The following is a 14421-nucleotide window of genomic DNA, read 5'->3' as shown; positions in this document are numbered from 1 at the left end:
TGGGGATTTACCATTTCTGCTTCAGAGGTCAGGATTTCAACCAGGGCATGATCCTGGATTTCCAAACTAGACAGTCTTCCTTGTCCAGTACTGTGGGGGGGGGGACAATGTTATTATCCATACAAATATCTGTTTCCTTGCCCTCATTGAATCTTGTAGCAAGGAGTTCCACATGTTAACAGTTGCTTTGACTCAAAAAAGAGCCAAACCAAGGCACCAAACTGTATGTCCTGCCCTCAATTTTAAATGCTGCTTTTCTGCAGTGAGAGGATAAGCCCAGGAGTGCACTCCCTATTTCTTTTTATTTCTTTTGTTTCTCTGCTTTCTCTAGTTTACCTTGTTTCATCTTATTTTCTTGCTCTAAAGCATTCAGAACCCAGCTGCTCCACCCCCTCCCTTCCTAGGGAAGGATCTCCAGACCTCTAATATTTATAATATCCTCCGTGAGCAGTTTGTTCATTTTTTTTCACATTTATTTCTGATGCAAAGTAGGAAAACTGCATGACAGTGATTCATAAAGTGGTATTTAATGCTTTGATAGTTTTTGCTCTGTAATGGTTTACATATTCCCAGTAGCTGCTGGAGCTGGAAAGGAGGTTTCCTTGTTCTTGGTAGTTAAGTTTTTATCTCAAGGGCTTGAACTAGTTTAGCACCAAGGAAAGGAGCTGAGCGTCTAAAACCACTCTTTCATCTGTACACTACCTCCTGTTTGTCAATGATTTTAATTTAGCATTGTGTTCATCATTTATTGACCACTCTTGAATGTTTCCCACAGTTTCCCCTACTCGTAATCTGAATGATGTTGCATTATCTCTTGCTGTGCGTATTGCATTGAAAAGGTGAATTAGATAAAATTTGACCTTTTCTTATACTGAATTTGTAGACACTTCACTCCTCCAGAATGAAACAATGGGGTCTTTGTTTCCTACCTCTTAACTGCTAACTCGAGTACGTTCCAGACCTGGTCTAATGACTTGTCTCATATTTGTGGTGTAAGAATGAAACTTCTGGCTCTTCAGTAGCTGAATGATGCATTTTAATTTATTTATTTTTTTTCTAGTGTTACCTTGAAATTTTTTTTCTGTGGTAAAATAAGAGCATAAAGAGGAAGAAAAATATTGATAAAAAGTGCTTGTGAAGTTTTCAAGTAGGTGCCTTGGCAGAGCTGACAGGTTTTGGTGCCAGCTCACTACTGATAAATCACCAGAAGTGGAGTTGTGGTTGAAATGGAAGCAAACATAGCTCAGGTTGTTTTAAATGTGGATTGTTTAACACTGCAGCATTATCTGCCTGAGGGATTTATACCAACGTGTTTCAAACAGTGGCAACCTTAATGTGCAAATACTTGTGTGAGTTGTACTTAATACAGGAAGCCTGAATTGATAAAATGCTTAACAAATGCTGCCTTAAGAAAGGTTTGAAGAATGAAAGAGAAAATTATAACACAGATTAATGTGCTGAATTTATACAGGCATGACTTAAAAGATAAAACTCGACCCACAGTCTGACCAAGTTCCTTAGAGTTTGAATTGACTTTCTTCACTTAGGATTATAGAGAAGCCAGGCAGGATGTTTCTAGCTTCACTTGTTTCTCAGGTGCCTGTTGAAGACTGGATATGCAGGGTAGTCAGGAGGATTTAAATATTTTCAAATGAGGTACCAGGTGATTTCATGTAAAATTCACACATCATGAGGTCAAGACTAAGTAGGCAAATATTCTGGAGCATCTCTGTGATGAGGGAGCTGGGCCTGGTTAATCTGGAGAAGGGCAGCCAGGGAGGGGATCCCATCAATGCAGATCAGGATCTCAGAGGTGGGTGCCAGCAGGATGGTGCCAGACCCTTTCCAGTGGTGCTCAGTGACAGGATGAGGAGCAATGGCCATAAACTAAACCACAACAAGTGTCACCTCAATATGAGCAAGAACTTCTTTACATTGAATGTGTCAGAGCCCTGGCACAGGCTGCCCATGGGGGTTGTGGAGTCTCCCTTTCTGGAACCATCCCAAACCCACCATGGACACATTCCTGTGTGCCCTGCTCTGGGAGGGGGTTGCACTGGGGTTGCACTGGATCATCTCAAGGGGTCCTTCCAACCCTGATGATTCTGGGGTTCTGTGAAGGAAAATTGTAACTCAGTAGAGGTTTGGGGTTTCTTTTTGAGGATGTCAATAAGAAATGTCATGCCACCTTAAACGACTTGGAAATCTGTAAACGTCTTAGAAGACAGAAAATCTTACTGCTTTGAAAACTAGTGTGAGTTGCAGGCCAGAAGCAACGATCAAATCCCATAATCTCTTGCATCTCATAGAATTTAGGTCAAAAATTTGTATGGCAATTTCCATGTCCAACTAATAAACACTGACTCTCTATATTGTTTAGAAATGAACTGTAGGGATAAGGTAGAAACAGACCTTTAATCTTGAAGAGTAAAGTCAACTGTCTATTCGTAAATTCTTTGAAGGGACCAACTCTTCCCACCACTGGAAGAGAGCTGATATATGGATAAAAGACAATGCTTGGCACTGTGTTGTTCCACAGGCCAACAGTTCTCTTCCCTAAACACCTCTTCTTCAGTTCAACCAATATCTTACAGAGTCTTACCAGTGATGAGCAAACCCTGTCCTGTTCCACCCACTGCATGCTGTGACAGCCTCTGCTCCTTTCGTGTTTTCATTGGGCTCTGCGCAAAGTCTGTACCAAGTCAATTTGAAACTGTGCCTTTCAGAGGAATTAAAAAGGGCCAAAGCCAAGCAGTGTAATCCATGCAAATGACTTTGCCACTGCTGCTTTCTCCATTAAACTCCTCAAAACTTGTAGCAACTATTAGGCTGTCATGCTGCGTTTCCAACCGAGAGCTAGAAGACCTCTGCACAGAGCAAAGAGCGCTTAAGCCCACAAATATTCTTTTGAAGATGTTCCTCTTATCTAACAAGGACATGCAACATTTTGAAAACACTTTGCCCAGAGATGGGAAGTCTTTCACTTCAGAGCTAATCAAGTTTCATGTCTTTTGCATTTTAATTCTTTGCAAGTCCATCTCTTTCACACAGCACTGATTCTGTAACTTGAATGCCATTCCTTGACACAACAGAGCTTTATGAACCTCAGGTTTCAGCTTTCTGTAGAAGAAACAGAGCAACAAGCCCCTTGATACAGCTGGGAGAAGACACCAACAATCAGTGACAAAGGGCAGGAATATGAGTGAGAAGGCAAGGGAGAGTAATTGCCTGAAAGACAAATTTGAGTTCCATGTGAAAGTGGTGGCTTCTTCTACTCTTCTTTTATTCTCTTCTTCTATTTAACAAGTCTGAAACTACAGCAGTTAATTCCAATTGTTTTTTCTTTTTTCTAACTTCTGTTGCCTGTTGAATGTGAGTTATTTCTCCTAACCCGTTCTTCTTTAGAGCCCACAATGTTCCATGCCCCCTTCCAAAGAGAAAGGGAGGGGGCACTGTGTCTCTCTGCTGCTTTTCCTTTATTGTTCACTTTGCCACTTCCTCAGTATAAGGTTTGCCTTTATTTTCAGTCCTGGAACATGCTGTATGTTGCCAGTACTTAATGACCAGCAATTAATCTTATTGCTGGGACACCTCTCACTCTGATATCCTAGTGAAGCCCCTGTGCCTTTATTTGGAGGCTGGAAAGATGCTGATCTGATACTGTCTTTGTTGAATGTTATTTCGAATGTAGAAGCACTGTTGTTTGGAGCTTTTCCAGGCATCCTAATTATCTTCTTCTATTCTCTGTTGTAGTGATGACTAAAGGCAATGCAACTTCTGATCCTCTGCTTGGGATGCTGTATGGCTTTAGAAACAAGAGCTAGCAATGACAACTAACCTGCTGAGCTGGCTTTATAGCAGGCTTTAAAAACCATGTAAAGGCCCACTAAGGTAAAACCACTTTGGTTTCCCAGGGGAGACAAGACAGACAGAAGTAACTACAAAGAGAGAGAACTGGGGAAAAATGGTGTGGAAGAGTGTTGGGAATTGCAAAGGGGAAACTTGGGGTTTGTTTATTTCAAGGGAAAAGTAAAGCTGAGTCCTGTTTATGGATGGAGATACGTTTGAGCATCAGCTCAGGGCCTGAATTCTGGGGCAAAGGCTCAGCTGGTTTGCAGAGCTGTCTCAAATGACTGTGTACTTTGTAGGTGAGAATATATTGGTATCATATTGTCACACCTTACACATTCTGAGGTGCCACTGGCATTTATAACTCTGGTTTCTGAAACCTCAGTATGGCTAAACCCCTTACCATCTGACTGGGGGCACAGGTGACACTGGAACATCAGATGGCATGAGCACACCATTACAAATCATGTTGATTATGTATCCACTCAGTCCACAGTCCCCAGAGGTGATCTGGGGACTCAGGCTTGTTCCTCTCCTGCTGCCCAAAGGACAATGGAGAGTCATAACAATTTGTTACAGGAACACGCAACACAAGATGCTGCTTGGAAACAGGGGCAAACAAGAATTCCTTTTTCCTACTTACAGATCTTTGACACATCTTTTGCAATGTTTGTCCTCCTGCGCTGACATGAATCAAGTGCAGGACTGAGCTTCCAGCTAAGGGAATAGGCTCTTTCTTTCCTGCAGTGTTTTAGTGTTTGACAAGATGTGACTGAAACCAGCAACCCTCAGAGCATTGACCAGTAAGTGTATTGGCTCTCGAGGGAATGTTCCCTTTGCAGACACAGCACTGTTGCGTTGCATTCACCCAGGAGTTCACCTGAAGAGCAGCTCCTGCCTTCTGACCTTTGCCAGCTCATTATTTTCATTGCTCACCTGAATGCAATGTGTCTGCTCCCTGCAGTCTCTTGTGTTAATCTATTTAATTACCAAACACTGTCTAAAAGGCAGTGTTTCTTTCTCAGAGTGGCAGAAGAGCTCCTCTGGGATGCGATCACTTTCCTGTGCTTGCTCTTTGTTGCAAGACCTGAACATACATTCCACTCCAAATGGTTTTGACTTTTCACCGTGATTTGCTAGTATGTAGAAAAGAAACCACATCTGCATTGTGCAGAGGAGCACAAAATGAAGAACCCCAAAGTACTGAGGACTGAATTGATCCCTGAATCCAGAGGAGTGCAGAAACGTCTATGTGACACTACTGACTCTATCAGTACTAGGAGTCAGACTTGGCTTTTTATGCAGAATCCTATGCAATGATGTGGGTATATCACTTTCAGATACGACACAAAGCTTTTAAAATCACACTTCATGAGCAGTGTAGGCTTTTAAAAAAATCTATAGGAAAATGTCCACTGTAAGAGCACCTCAAACTCATACTTCTTGCAGCCCAGGTTTGCTTTGTGTTTCAATCTACAGCCCTTTTGTCCAGCTGCCTTTGGGAAGGGGTCTCCATATCAGACCCCCATCCCATCTATGTGTTTTAGGGCAGTCATGTTCATTGTTAATTGCCGTTTAACTGCTTGTATACTTTTAACCTCCAAACACCAGTACAGCTTTTCCCTAAGGCAAGACTTTGGAAGAACCTTTTGGTTTCTGAGGTGCTGGTTTCACAGAGAATTCTTTGGAAATGTCTAAAAAAGTCCATTTCTTTCTCTTGACCTCTCTTAATGAACCTCAGAAAAAAACTGAATTGTACTGACTTGTGGGTTTTGGAAGGGTTTCATACTTTTTAAAATGAAGATTTTTAGCTTACCTGACATTTCCCTCCCTCTCAGCTCTCCTTTCCTCCATCTCTCTGGTGCACTAGTTCGTACTTTCTTATTTTCATAAAATCATAGAATGGTTTGGGTTAGAAAGAACTTCAAGATCATCCAGTTCCAACCTCCTGCCACAGGAAGGGACACCTCATTCTAGATGATGTTGCACAAGGCTCTGTCCAGCCTGGCCTTGAACACCGCCAGGGATGGAGCATTTACCACTTCTCTGGGCACCCTGTGCCAGTGCCTCAGCACCCTTATAGGGAAGAGCTTCTGTCTTATCTCCAACCTGAACTTCCCCTGTTCAAGTTTTAACCTGTTCTCCCTTGTCCTGTTACTACAGTCCCTAATGAATAGTCCCTCACCAGCATCCCTGTAGGCTCCCTTCAGATACTGGAAGGCTGCTATGAGGTCTCCATGCAGCCTTCTCTTCTCCAGGCTGAACAGCCCCAACTTTCTTAGCCTGTCTTCATACAGGAGGTGCTCCAGCCCCTGATCATCCTTGTGGCCTCCTCTGGACTTTCTCCAACATCTCCATGTCCTTCTTATATAGAGGACATCAGAACTGCACTTTTGTTCTCCTGTGCTTGATTTTTCCATTCTACTTCAGTCCTGGATATTATTTTTCAGCCTTCTCAATTTACTGACTTATTAATGGATCATTCACTTTCTTTCCCACATGATTAATAAAGAGATTATATAAGGCTTGTGCTGTAGCACTGATCCCTCTAGTATTCTTCTATACAGTTTTCAGCTACACACTTTGATGTTTGGCCTCTGGTTTGTTTGTATTATTTCTGTTTTGGAAATTAGTTTTCTACCCAGGCTGGCTTAAATGGACTTTAAAGCAAAATGTGGTGTGAAAACAGTGTCAGATCTTTTAGTAAGATCCCAAATTACATCAACCATGTGAAAGAATTTGTCATTTATAATAACATAAGGAAGTGTACAGTTTACCAGCTGCTAACTCAATATTTCTTCTGCTTTAGATTGTCCTTTAGAAAATCCTCACATGATTTTCCAGCAGTGAGCTCAGATCTGTGGTTCAGACTGTATCAACTGTAGGTTTCAATATTGGCACAGCGTGGTGCGTACTGCAATGGACTCGGGTGATGACATTTGCATTGTGAAACCTCAGGAAATTTGTTTGTCTTTCACACAGATAAAAATGAGTCAGTTTGGGGAAGTTGTCTTTTCAGGGTGTTTTGGATTCTTTTCCTCTAGGAAAGCATAAAATTGTATTTTGCAGATGAGTTTCATAGGGATGGAAAACCAACCATGGTGTTCTAGCACATCTTACGCAGTCTGAACTGGGCTGGCCAGAACTCCCCCATGGAAACTTGGCTGTGGATTTTATCTGGACAAAGATTCAATGTGATGGCTATTTGGTGATATTCTGTCTCCTGCGATGTGGCAGCAGCAATCCCTGCCTGTGTTACCCTATGCCATGAGACAGAGATCTGTTTTTCAGGGGTTGAGTCTAAGTCTTCTTCATGGAGACAGAAGAGCAGCAATCATTCACTTCTCTGTGTCTCCAACATGGCTGGGTACAGCATCTTCTGGCTTGCAGTCTTGCCTGGGTCTGAAGGAAGGTTTCTGGTCTCCAGAAGTCCCTTGCTGATGAGAGCTGGGTAAAGAAACTGGAGTGAGTGGTTGATTGTGAAGAGGGCCATAATGGAGGAAGTGCTAAAGTCTTCCAGAGGTGTGTCTGGCCTCCTCCCCCTGTGCACGAGGGACACGGGATCAGACACACAGTACTCTGAGCCATCCTGTCCTCCACAGACTTCTTGTACCTTGGTGGCACAATGGGGTAAGCTTGGTGGCAGCTGGCACATATGCCTGCTGCATCCAGCTCAGGTGGTTTTAAAGCAGGGATGTGATAAACCTGAAGTTGAACCTTGCTGTTTTCCTTTCCTTTTACAGAGGAGGTAATGCTGGCAGAGGAAGACAGGAATGCAGAAGAGAAATCTCCTCTGGACGGTAGGTTGTTTTGCTGTGTGGTTTTTCCTCCTGTGATACATGAAAGGTTCACCTGTGTACGCTGACATGGCTTTCCATTGTAACCAGTAGGGTGTGAGAAACACGCTCTTGCATGCACTTGGCATAGGTTGGGCTAAAGAGTTCCTTTTCCCATGTTAGGTCTTTTTGAGGTTGCAGGTTATGTGACACACCACCCTGGGATGGGGTTCTACCCTTGGGGTCGGTTGGTCCCTTTTCTGCCTGTGGGACCACACCAGTGTGACCGGTCAGCCTCTGCCAAGCGCAGCTGGCTGTGTCTGCGTGCAGTTCGTGGTGGGGGTAGGCTGCAGAGCGGATGCCAGAAGAGAAATGCATTGACCAAGAGAAGGCAGGGCTCTAAACCGAGGTTTCCAACTGGATCTGACAGAGAGACTAAGACCCCTGTTACTTGTAAGCAGTAAGACATAACAGGGTGTGGTGATCCTACCTTCTGACGTGTGACCCTAGCGATGCAGGATGGCCGGAGGTACCAAGCTTCGGATGCAGGCGCAGCGAGGCTGCAGGGACTGCTCACCCTGCAGCCCCAGACAGATGAGCTCTTAGGATGCGACAGCCAGTCAAAGTTCAGTTAAAGATTCTTCCCTCTCCCTTTTCTGACCATCTTTCGTCCTCCCATGTCTCCTCCTTTCCCCTCCCCTCCCTTTCCCTCCTCTTTTTTTTTCTCCTCCCATTCACTGTCAGGGAGGGCCGCCTCGGAAGGGCCGATTCAACAAGGCACCGCACCGGCAGAGACTAGCAGCGGCAGCAGCTACAACAGTGAGTGGATTGCAAATCACCAGGGGCTTAGGTGGCACAGCGGGGCAGTGCTTCTTCCCCACAGCCCCACCTGCCCAGGTCACCAGCAGTGTTTCAGGAGTGGTTTTGCACCTTAGTCCAAGCCACGCGGCTCCTTGGGGCATCAGGCTCCCTGCTGCTGGTCCTCCTTGGCCAGCATGGTGACCTGTGCTCGGGGAGGACTTGGGGATGGAAGAGCTGGGGCTGCAGAAGGTCAGGGCTGAGGTGTGTTTGGCAAATCTTTGTGCTTGCGTGAGGGTGTGTGGGATGTGTGTGTGTTGTGGAAGTTTGTCCAGCACGTGGGTGCAGCCAGAGCTGTTAGTCTCAAGGTGAAATGGGTGTCTGGAAGAGTAGTCTGTGAGCAAACTAGAGGTGGGTGCAGGCCATGGAGTAAATAGCCAGGTGTACTGAAGTTCACTCTATACTAGTAAGCTAAAGGAGCCCAGCAATGTTCCCAGCCTTGAAACCAGCTGCTAAGGAGCAGACCGTATCTATGCTGGTAAATTATCTTCATCTCCAAAACAGAGGGACATTGCATCTAAGTTGCGTGAAGAGACAGCATGACCTCACTGCTAAACACAGGCAGGAGTTATTTGGGGGAGAAGATAAAGAGGAAGGTGTCCAATTCACACCAGGGAGTGTTGTAAAACTTTATTCCCAGGTCTGGTTATGTTGCTTCTGGTCCTGGACCTGCTGGAGCATACTGGGACAGCTGCAGCCTGCAGGACCCAAGAGCTGATAGTGCTGGGACTGAAGATTCAGCCTCCTGTTGGGTGGGGAAGAAAAGAGCAAACATAGGTTTATTTACAAACAAAATGGGATCCAGATCACAGGTTCAGAGCATCCTCTCCTCTTCGAGCCTCTGAACCTGGGTGATGGTCTGGGTGTTTCCTTAGAGTGACAGAAGCCCTAACACTTGCCTTAGCTGTGGAGGAAGCAGCACATCGGTTTCTCTGTCAAGGCAGGAAGTTTGTGTAGAGTGAGGGGATCTTCTTGTCCAAACCTACCCGCAGGGCAGTCGCTGCAGAGTGCGTGGTTTGCTGTGTGTGCCATCTGACCAGTATGTATCACCACACCGTGGGGTGTCTTACTGCTGATAGCAAATGGTGCTTAGTTACTGTATGTCTTGAAGCTGTTACCAAACTGTGTCAACGTATTTTTTTTCTGCTAGTTCTCAAGGTTTCACAGGTAGGTGGTCGTGGGACCAGTGTCCATCTTACCCCTTGTGCACTGGGTGAATGGTGCAGACCTCTCCGAGCCTTAACCTCCAGTTCTCTTTCCCTGTCGAGTAACATGGTGTAGCTGTTTCCCCTCCCCACAAGAGATGCTGTTGGACAAAGTGTGTTTTTAAAGAGTTAGGACATCCCCAGAGGGAAGGAATCGTACACTGGCTGCTATTAAGAGGATGATTTGTGGCAGTTGCATTTGACACAGCATTTCTGCTCCTTGAGGCATTGCTCTGCGGTAAACTCTATCTGAGCACTGTAAATGTAACTTCTTAATGGTGCACACTGTAAACAGCATTAATGTCTTTAATGGATAGAAGCACTCATCTCATAACCCACTGGGGCTCAGAAAGATTTAGTGACCCTGCCCAGCCTTTCTGCTGCGCTGAATGGTCCAGCAGCTGCAGTGGCTCCCCCATCCTCCTGCATCTGCTGGGGTGAAGCGTAAGGATGCAGATCTGTGCATGGCCAAACCTTCAACATCTGGAAGGTCAAAAAACTAAACGACCCTGGAACTGAAGCATGCAAAGGCCCTGCAAGGTTGTAGGTCGCTTAGTTTGCTCCAGCTTACCCATACGTGAGAGCTTTGAGCTGGCATTGGGAAGTAAATGCTGTCCTTGGAGAGTGAAGGGAGGGGGAGAGAGAAGCCACTCTGAATGCTCACAGGGCTTTTTCTCTTTAATTTGCACACAGTGTTGAAAAGAGCTGCAATAAAGAAGAGCAAAAACGACCTGATTCATGCTGAAGAAGGTGAGGACCATTTCACAGACATTTGCTCCGTTGGTGAGTACTGGCTTCGCATTCCCTGAGGTTCAGATCTCCACCTAAACGTGTTCATGCCATGTTTCCTCTGAGCAACTTCTTGCCTCCAGAAGCTGCAGTTTCAAGAAGGAGAATGACCACTGCTCCTGTAGCAACACTCAACTTCCCAAAGCAAAAGGCTTTGTGGTTTCACCCTCTCCCCACGCTGCCCTGTTCAGCTATTGCATGCTGCACCCTTTAAAGAGCCTTGCCTAAATGCTTGGAGACCCTGTGCTGTGATGGCCATAGTGTGATTCTGCTTGGAACATGTGCATTCATGCTAATTAAACCCAAATATATCAAATGGTGCTTCTAAGCCTCAGCTGTTGAAGGGAGGAGAGGAAGTGGACACTTAGTCACATCTGCCACTAATGCACAGCGTGTGGCTTTGCAGCCTTTGTTGTGTCAGTGGTTCCTGGGAAATGCCAGACAGAGGCCCCAGTTCTTGCCTTAGAAGAAGCTCTTAAGGCAATTCTCTACATTTTTAAAGCTAGATATGGAGATATCACACTCGTGTGCACGCAGTTACCCACATATCTCCAATACAGAGGGTGGCATCCTGCATAGTGTAACACTGATAGTGTGAGTTTGGTATCTTCAGCTCTGGTGAATAAGACACTGTCAGGCTACAGAGATGCTGCTGGTACTGCAGCTAGCAGAGAGCCAGGTTCCTCCTGAGATGTTGCTGGGGGAGAGGCAGGAAGCAGGTCTGGAGCTGTGGGGAGAGGTAGGCTCTGAGTGCACAGCACCCCACAGAAGGGGAGCTGATAGGACATCAACAGAAAAACCTTTCCGTTACGGGCTTTTACTTGCTGGCTGGGGATGCATCTTCCTGACTGCTTCAGAGTTAGCTAGTTTGCTTATTCCTGTCCCTGTTGTTTGAGTCTGTATTTTGTTCTGCTGCTGAAGCAGCAGATGTTCTCATTATCTTCCACAGAAATGTCTTGGCACCCCAGTTACCACGAAGCAGCAAATCCTGGATGCATAAGCGGAGCAGCACAAACAGTACATTTGAGAGTACATGTCCATATATGCTTGCAAGCATGAGTGCCTCAAATGCTCTTTGGAAATTTGGCATTAACATTTTAAGAGATTTGAGCTGCTGCTGGATTTTATTTTTGTTTGCCCTTTAAATCACAGAGCAGTTTGGGTTGGAAAGGACCTTAAGAGTACGGAGTTCCAGCGAAGGCCTGGTTGCCGGAATTGAATGTTGCTGAGCATGTTACTGACCCCATCACCCACTGTTGAACCACCACAGTTCCCTCAGGCTGAGCAGGCTGCAGGTTTTGTGACTAAATTGACAGTTGTATGAGAGGTTTGTTGCTGAAAGAGGACAAAAATGCAGCAACCATGTGCATTTTTGCTCTGATTTATTCTGAGCAGCTCGGATCCCTGCACGGATAACAAGGAGTGGTCATTTTTGGAACATTTGTGGCAATAATCATGAGATCTTTGCATTAGCATCCAAGTCCCTCCAGGCTCTGGGCACCCATGCCACACAAACAGATCTTGGAATTCAGCGTTTCAGGTGGCAACGGATAACGGAGCATCTGGACTTGTGGATAATCTGATGCAGAGCTGGGAACTGTCTCGGGAGCATATGGCAGGGAAAATAACAGCAGTGCTTTCCACCTTCTGCAAGTGGTTCACCCACTTGGGAGAAGTGTTTTTGACTTTGATTCATGGAACAAGGCAGAAAAGAAGAAATGGATAAAGCAGATACTTGTGCAGGCTCCTGAAAAGGCTGAAACTCTGCATAACATAAACAGTCAGATCAGATGGGCAATTATGCATAAAGAATATGTTTTTGAGAGAGGGGTTTTCGGATGGTTTTCGGTAATGTTTTGCTGATGGGAGCATAAGGATTGTGGAAGAACTAACAATATAATTACTGAGTGAAGATGCAAACCGGAGCGGTAGAGACTCTGACAGGTCTCTTGCTGGCCGTTGACTGAATACGTTACACTTTAATTCAAACACAAGTACCTCAATGAGCCTTATAATTATATTACAAAGCTCTATAGTGGTAAAGACTTCCCAGTGTGTTCTCTAGAGTTGTTCTTAGCATTTACTCTTTTCTTTCCTCCCAACTCTCAGCCTTTCTTTCCGCACTAAAAAACATGCAGCAGTAGATGCTGGCTCCTTCTGGCTTCCCACCCTCTACACTGTACCAGGCACAGGACATTCTTAATTGCCAGACAGTGGAGGTTGGAGAAGTGGGTGTTTTCTATGCGAGATCAATTTAAATACTGCTGCTTTTCTTTTCTGGAAGATCATTAGAAGCAGTAGAGAGGGGGCAAAAGGACAGCAGATGTGGCCATGCAGATCTGAGAGCATAGGCTGGCTTGAATATATGAGAAGACTTTACCTGCTAAGCAGTATTACAATATGGTGTAACCTCTATTGTAACCTATATTTCATCTTGTTTTCTTAAAGCAATAGATGAATAGTATGATTTGAGTTGGTTTTTTTAACTTCCAAAGGGAGGATTATCAAACCAACAGAACACGACTGAGCTTTTCCACAAGGACTTTGTTCAAAGCCTGGTCAGGGCCAGCCCTGCATTTGGCATGTTGGTGGACAGCCAAAATATGACATGGAGCGGAGAGCTTGCTTTCTATTGGGAACACAACACAGCTGCTCTTGTGTAGCTGTGAGGCTTGGAAAACCCATTGCTGTCACATCTGGATGCTTCATCCTTTCTATGGGTGCTGTGTTTGATGTTATTGAAGGATGAAACAGGGAGAGTCCCACTGCTGCCAAGTGTTGCAATGTGAGAGAGTACAGTCAAAAATTCAGCTGCCACAGCTCAAACACTTTGTTCATGTAACTCAACCATCTTCAACAGCAGCCCATGCAAGTCATTTGCTCTCGCAGTGCTTTGTCCAAGACAGGGCCATGTGCATCCTGCTCAGCCCTACTTACTGAGGGGCTCCATCCCATGATGGGGAAGGACAATCGCATATTATCCTAGAATCATAGTATGGTTTGGGTTGGAAGGGACCTTAAAGCTCATCCATTTCCAGCCCCATGCCACTGCCAGGGACACCTTCCACTAGACTATGTTGCTCCAAGCCTCTTCCAACCTGGCTTTCCTTCTTTTCCATCCTTCCACGGATGGAACATTCACAACTTCTATGGGCAGCTTGTCCCAGTGAAACAAAACATCTTGCCACAAACCATCTATAAGCAAGGTTTGCTTATAGTCTCTGAGGTGTGCCAGCACAGTGGGCAACAGATAGTTGGGCAGCCTGTGGCAGTCATGATTTTCCCTGCTGGCAACAGGGTCTGCGGCTGTTGCAGATGAGCTCCAAGGGATACACGTGTCTGAGTAACGTGTGCTGATTTCTCCTGCCTCAGCACTAGCTGGAGATTGCCTTTTCATCTTCTGTTTGAAGAGTGCCTGCTGCCACAGGGGGGGAGCTTACATTAGAAGTCATTTTTTCCGTCAGCTTCCTATTGTTAAAACACTTGACTCTCCTCCAGGGTTTCAGACCAGACTCAAAATGTAGCTGATACAGGCGGAATTGGTACAAATGAGTAGCTGTGCTCAAAATATGAAGTGGGGGAGGCATGTTGAGCCCCCTGCTATAGAAATACATGAAGTTGGAGGGTGAAATAATGAGACTTCACTCAATTCAGTAGTAAGGGCTGGGTCTTTGCCTTGTCCTTGGAGTAGGGGAAATAGGGACTAGTTTTCCTTTTGCCAGCTGCCCTGTTTCAAGAGGATGTGCTCCACACTACTGGCAGTGATACCACTGGGCCAGGGTCTTGCTATATCTCCAGTCAACCAGGAACCCAAAAGTTATGAGTTAAACTGGGATATTTAAGATTGCTTCATAGAGTTGGAAGCCTGGTTTCTTTAGATGGTAATGCTGGGCATTCATTCATGAAGTTCTAAAATCTCAGCCTTCATCCCTCATGATGTCATT

General features: G+C 45.2%; 1 protein-coding gene across 1 annotated transcript in view; it reads left to right on the top strand.

Annotated features, from left to right (window-relative positions):
* Positions 1-14421, top strand: part of CACNA1B (calcium voltage-gated channel subunit alpha1 B) — a 288836-nt gene that overhangs the window by 148481 nt on the left and 125934 nt on the right. The window contains 2 exon segments of the mRNA XM_034067574.1: positions 7593-7649; positions 10382-10471. Coding sequence (XP_033923465.1) covers positions 7593-7649; positions 10382-10471 — 147 coding nt within the window.

This window comes from Melopsittacus undulatus, chromosome 11, assembly GCF_012275295.1.
Source record: "Melopsittacus undulatus isolate bMelUnd1 chromosome 11, bMelUnd1.mat.Z, whole genome shotgun sequence".
In the NCBI taxonomy this organism is placed as follows: domain Eukaryota; kingdom Metazoa; phylum Chordata; class Aves; order Psittaciformes; family Psittaculidae; genus Melopsittacus; species Melopsittacus undulatus.
This window is presented reverse-complemented; position numbering and strand designations above follow the sequence as displayed.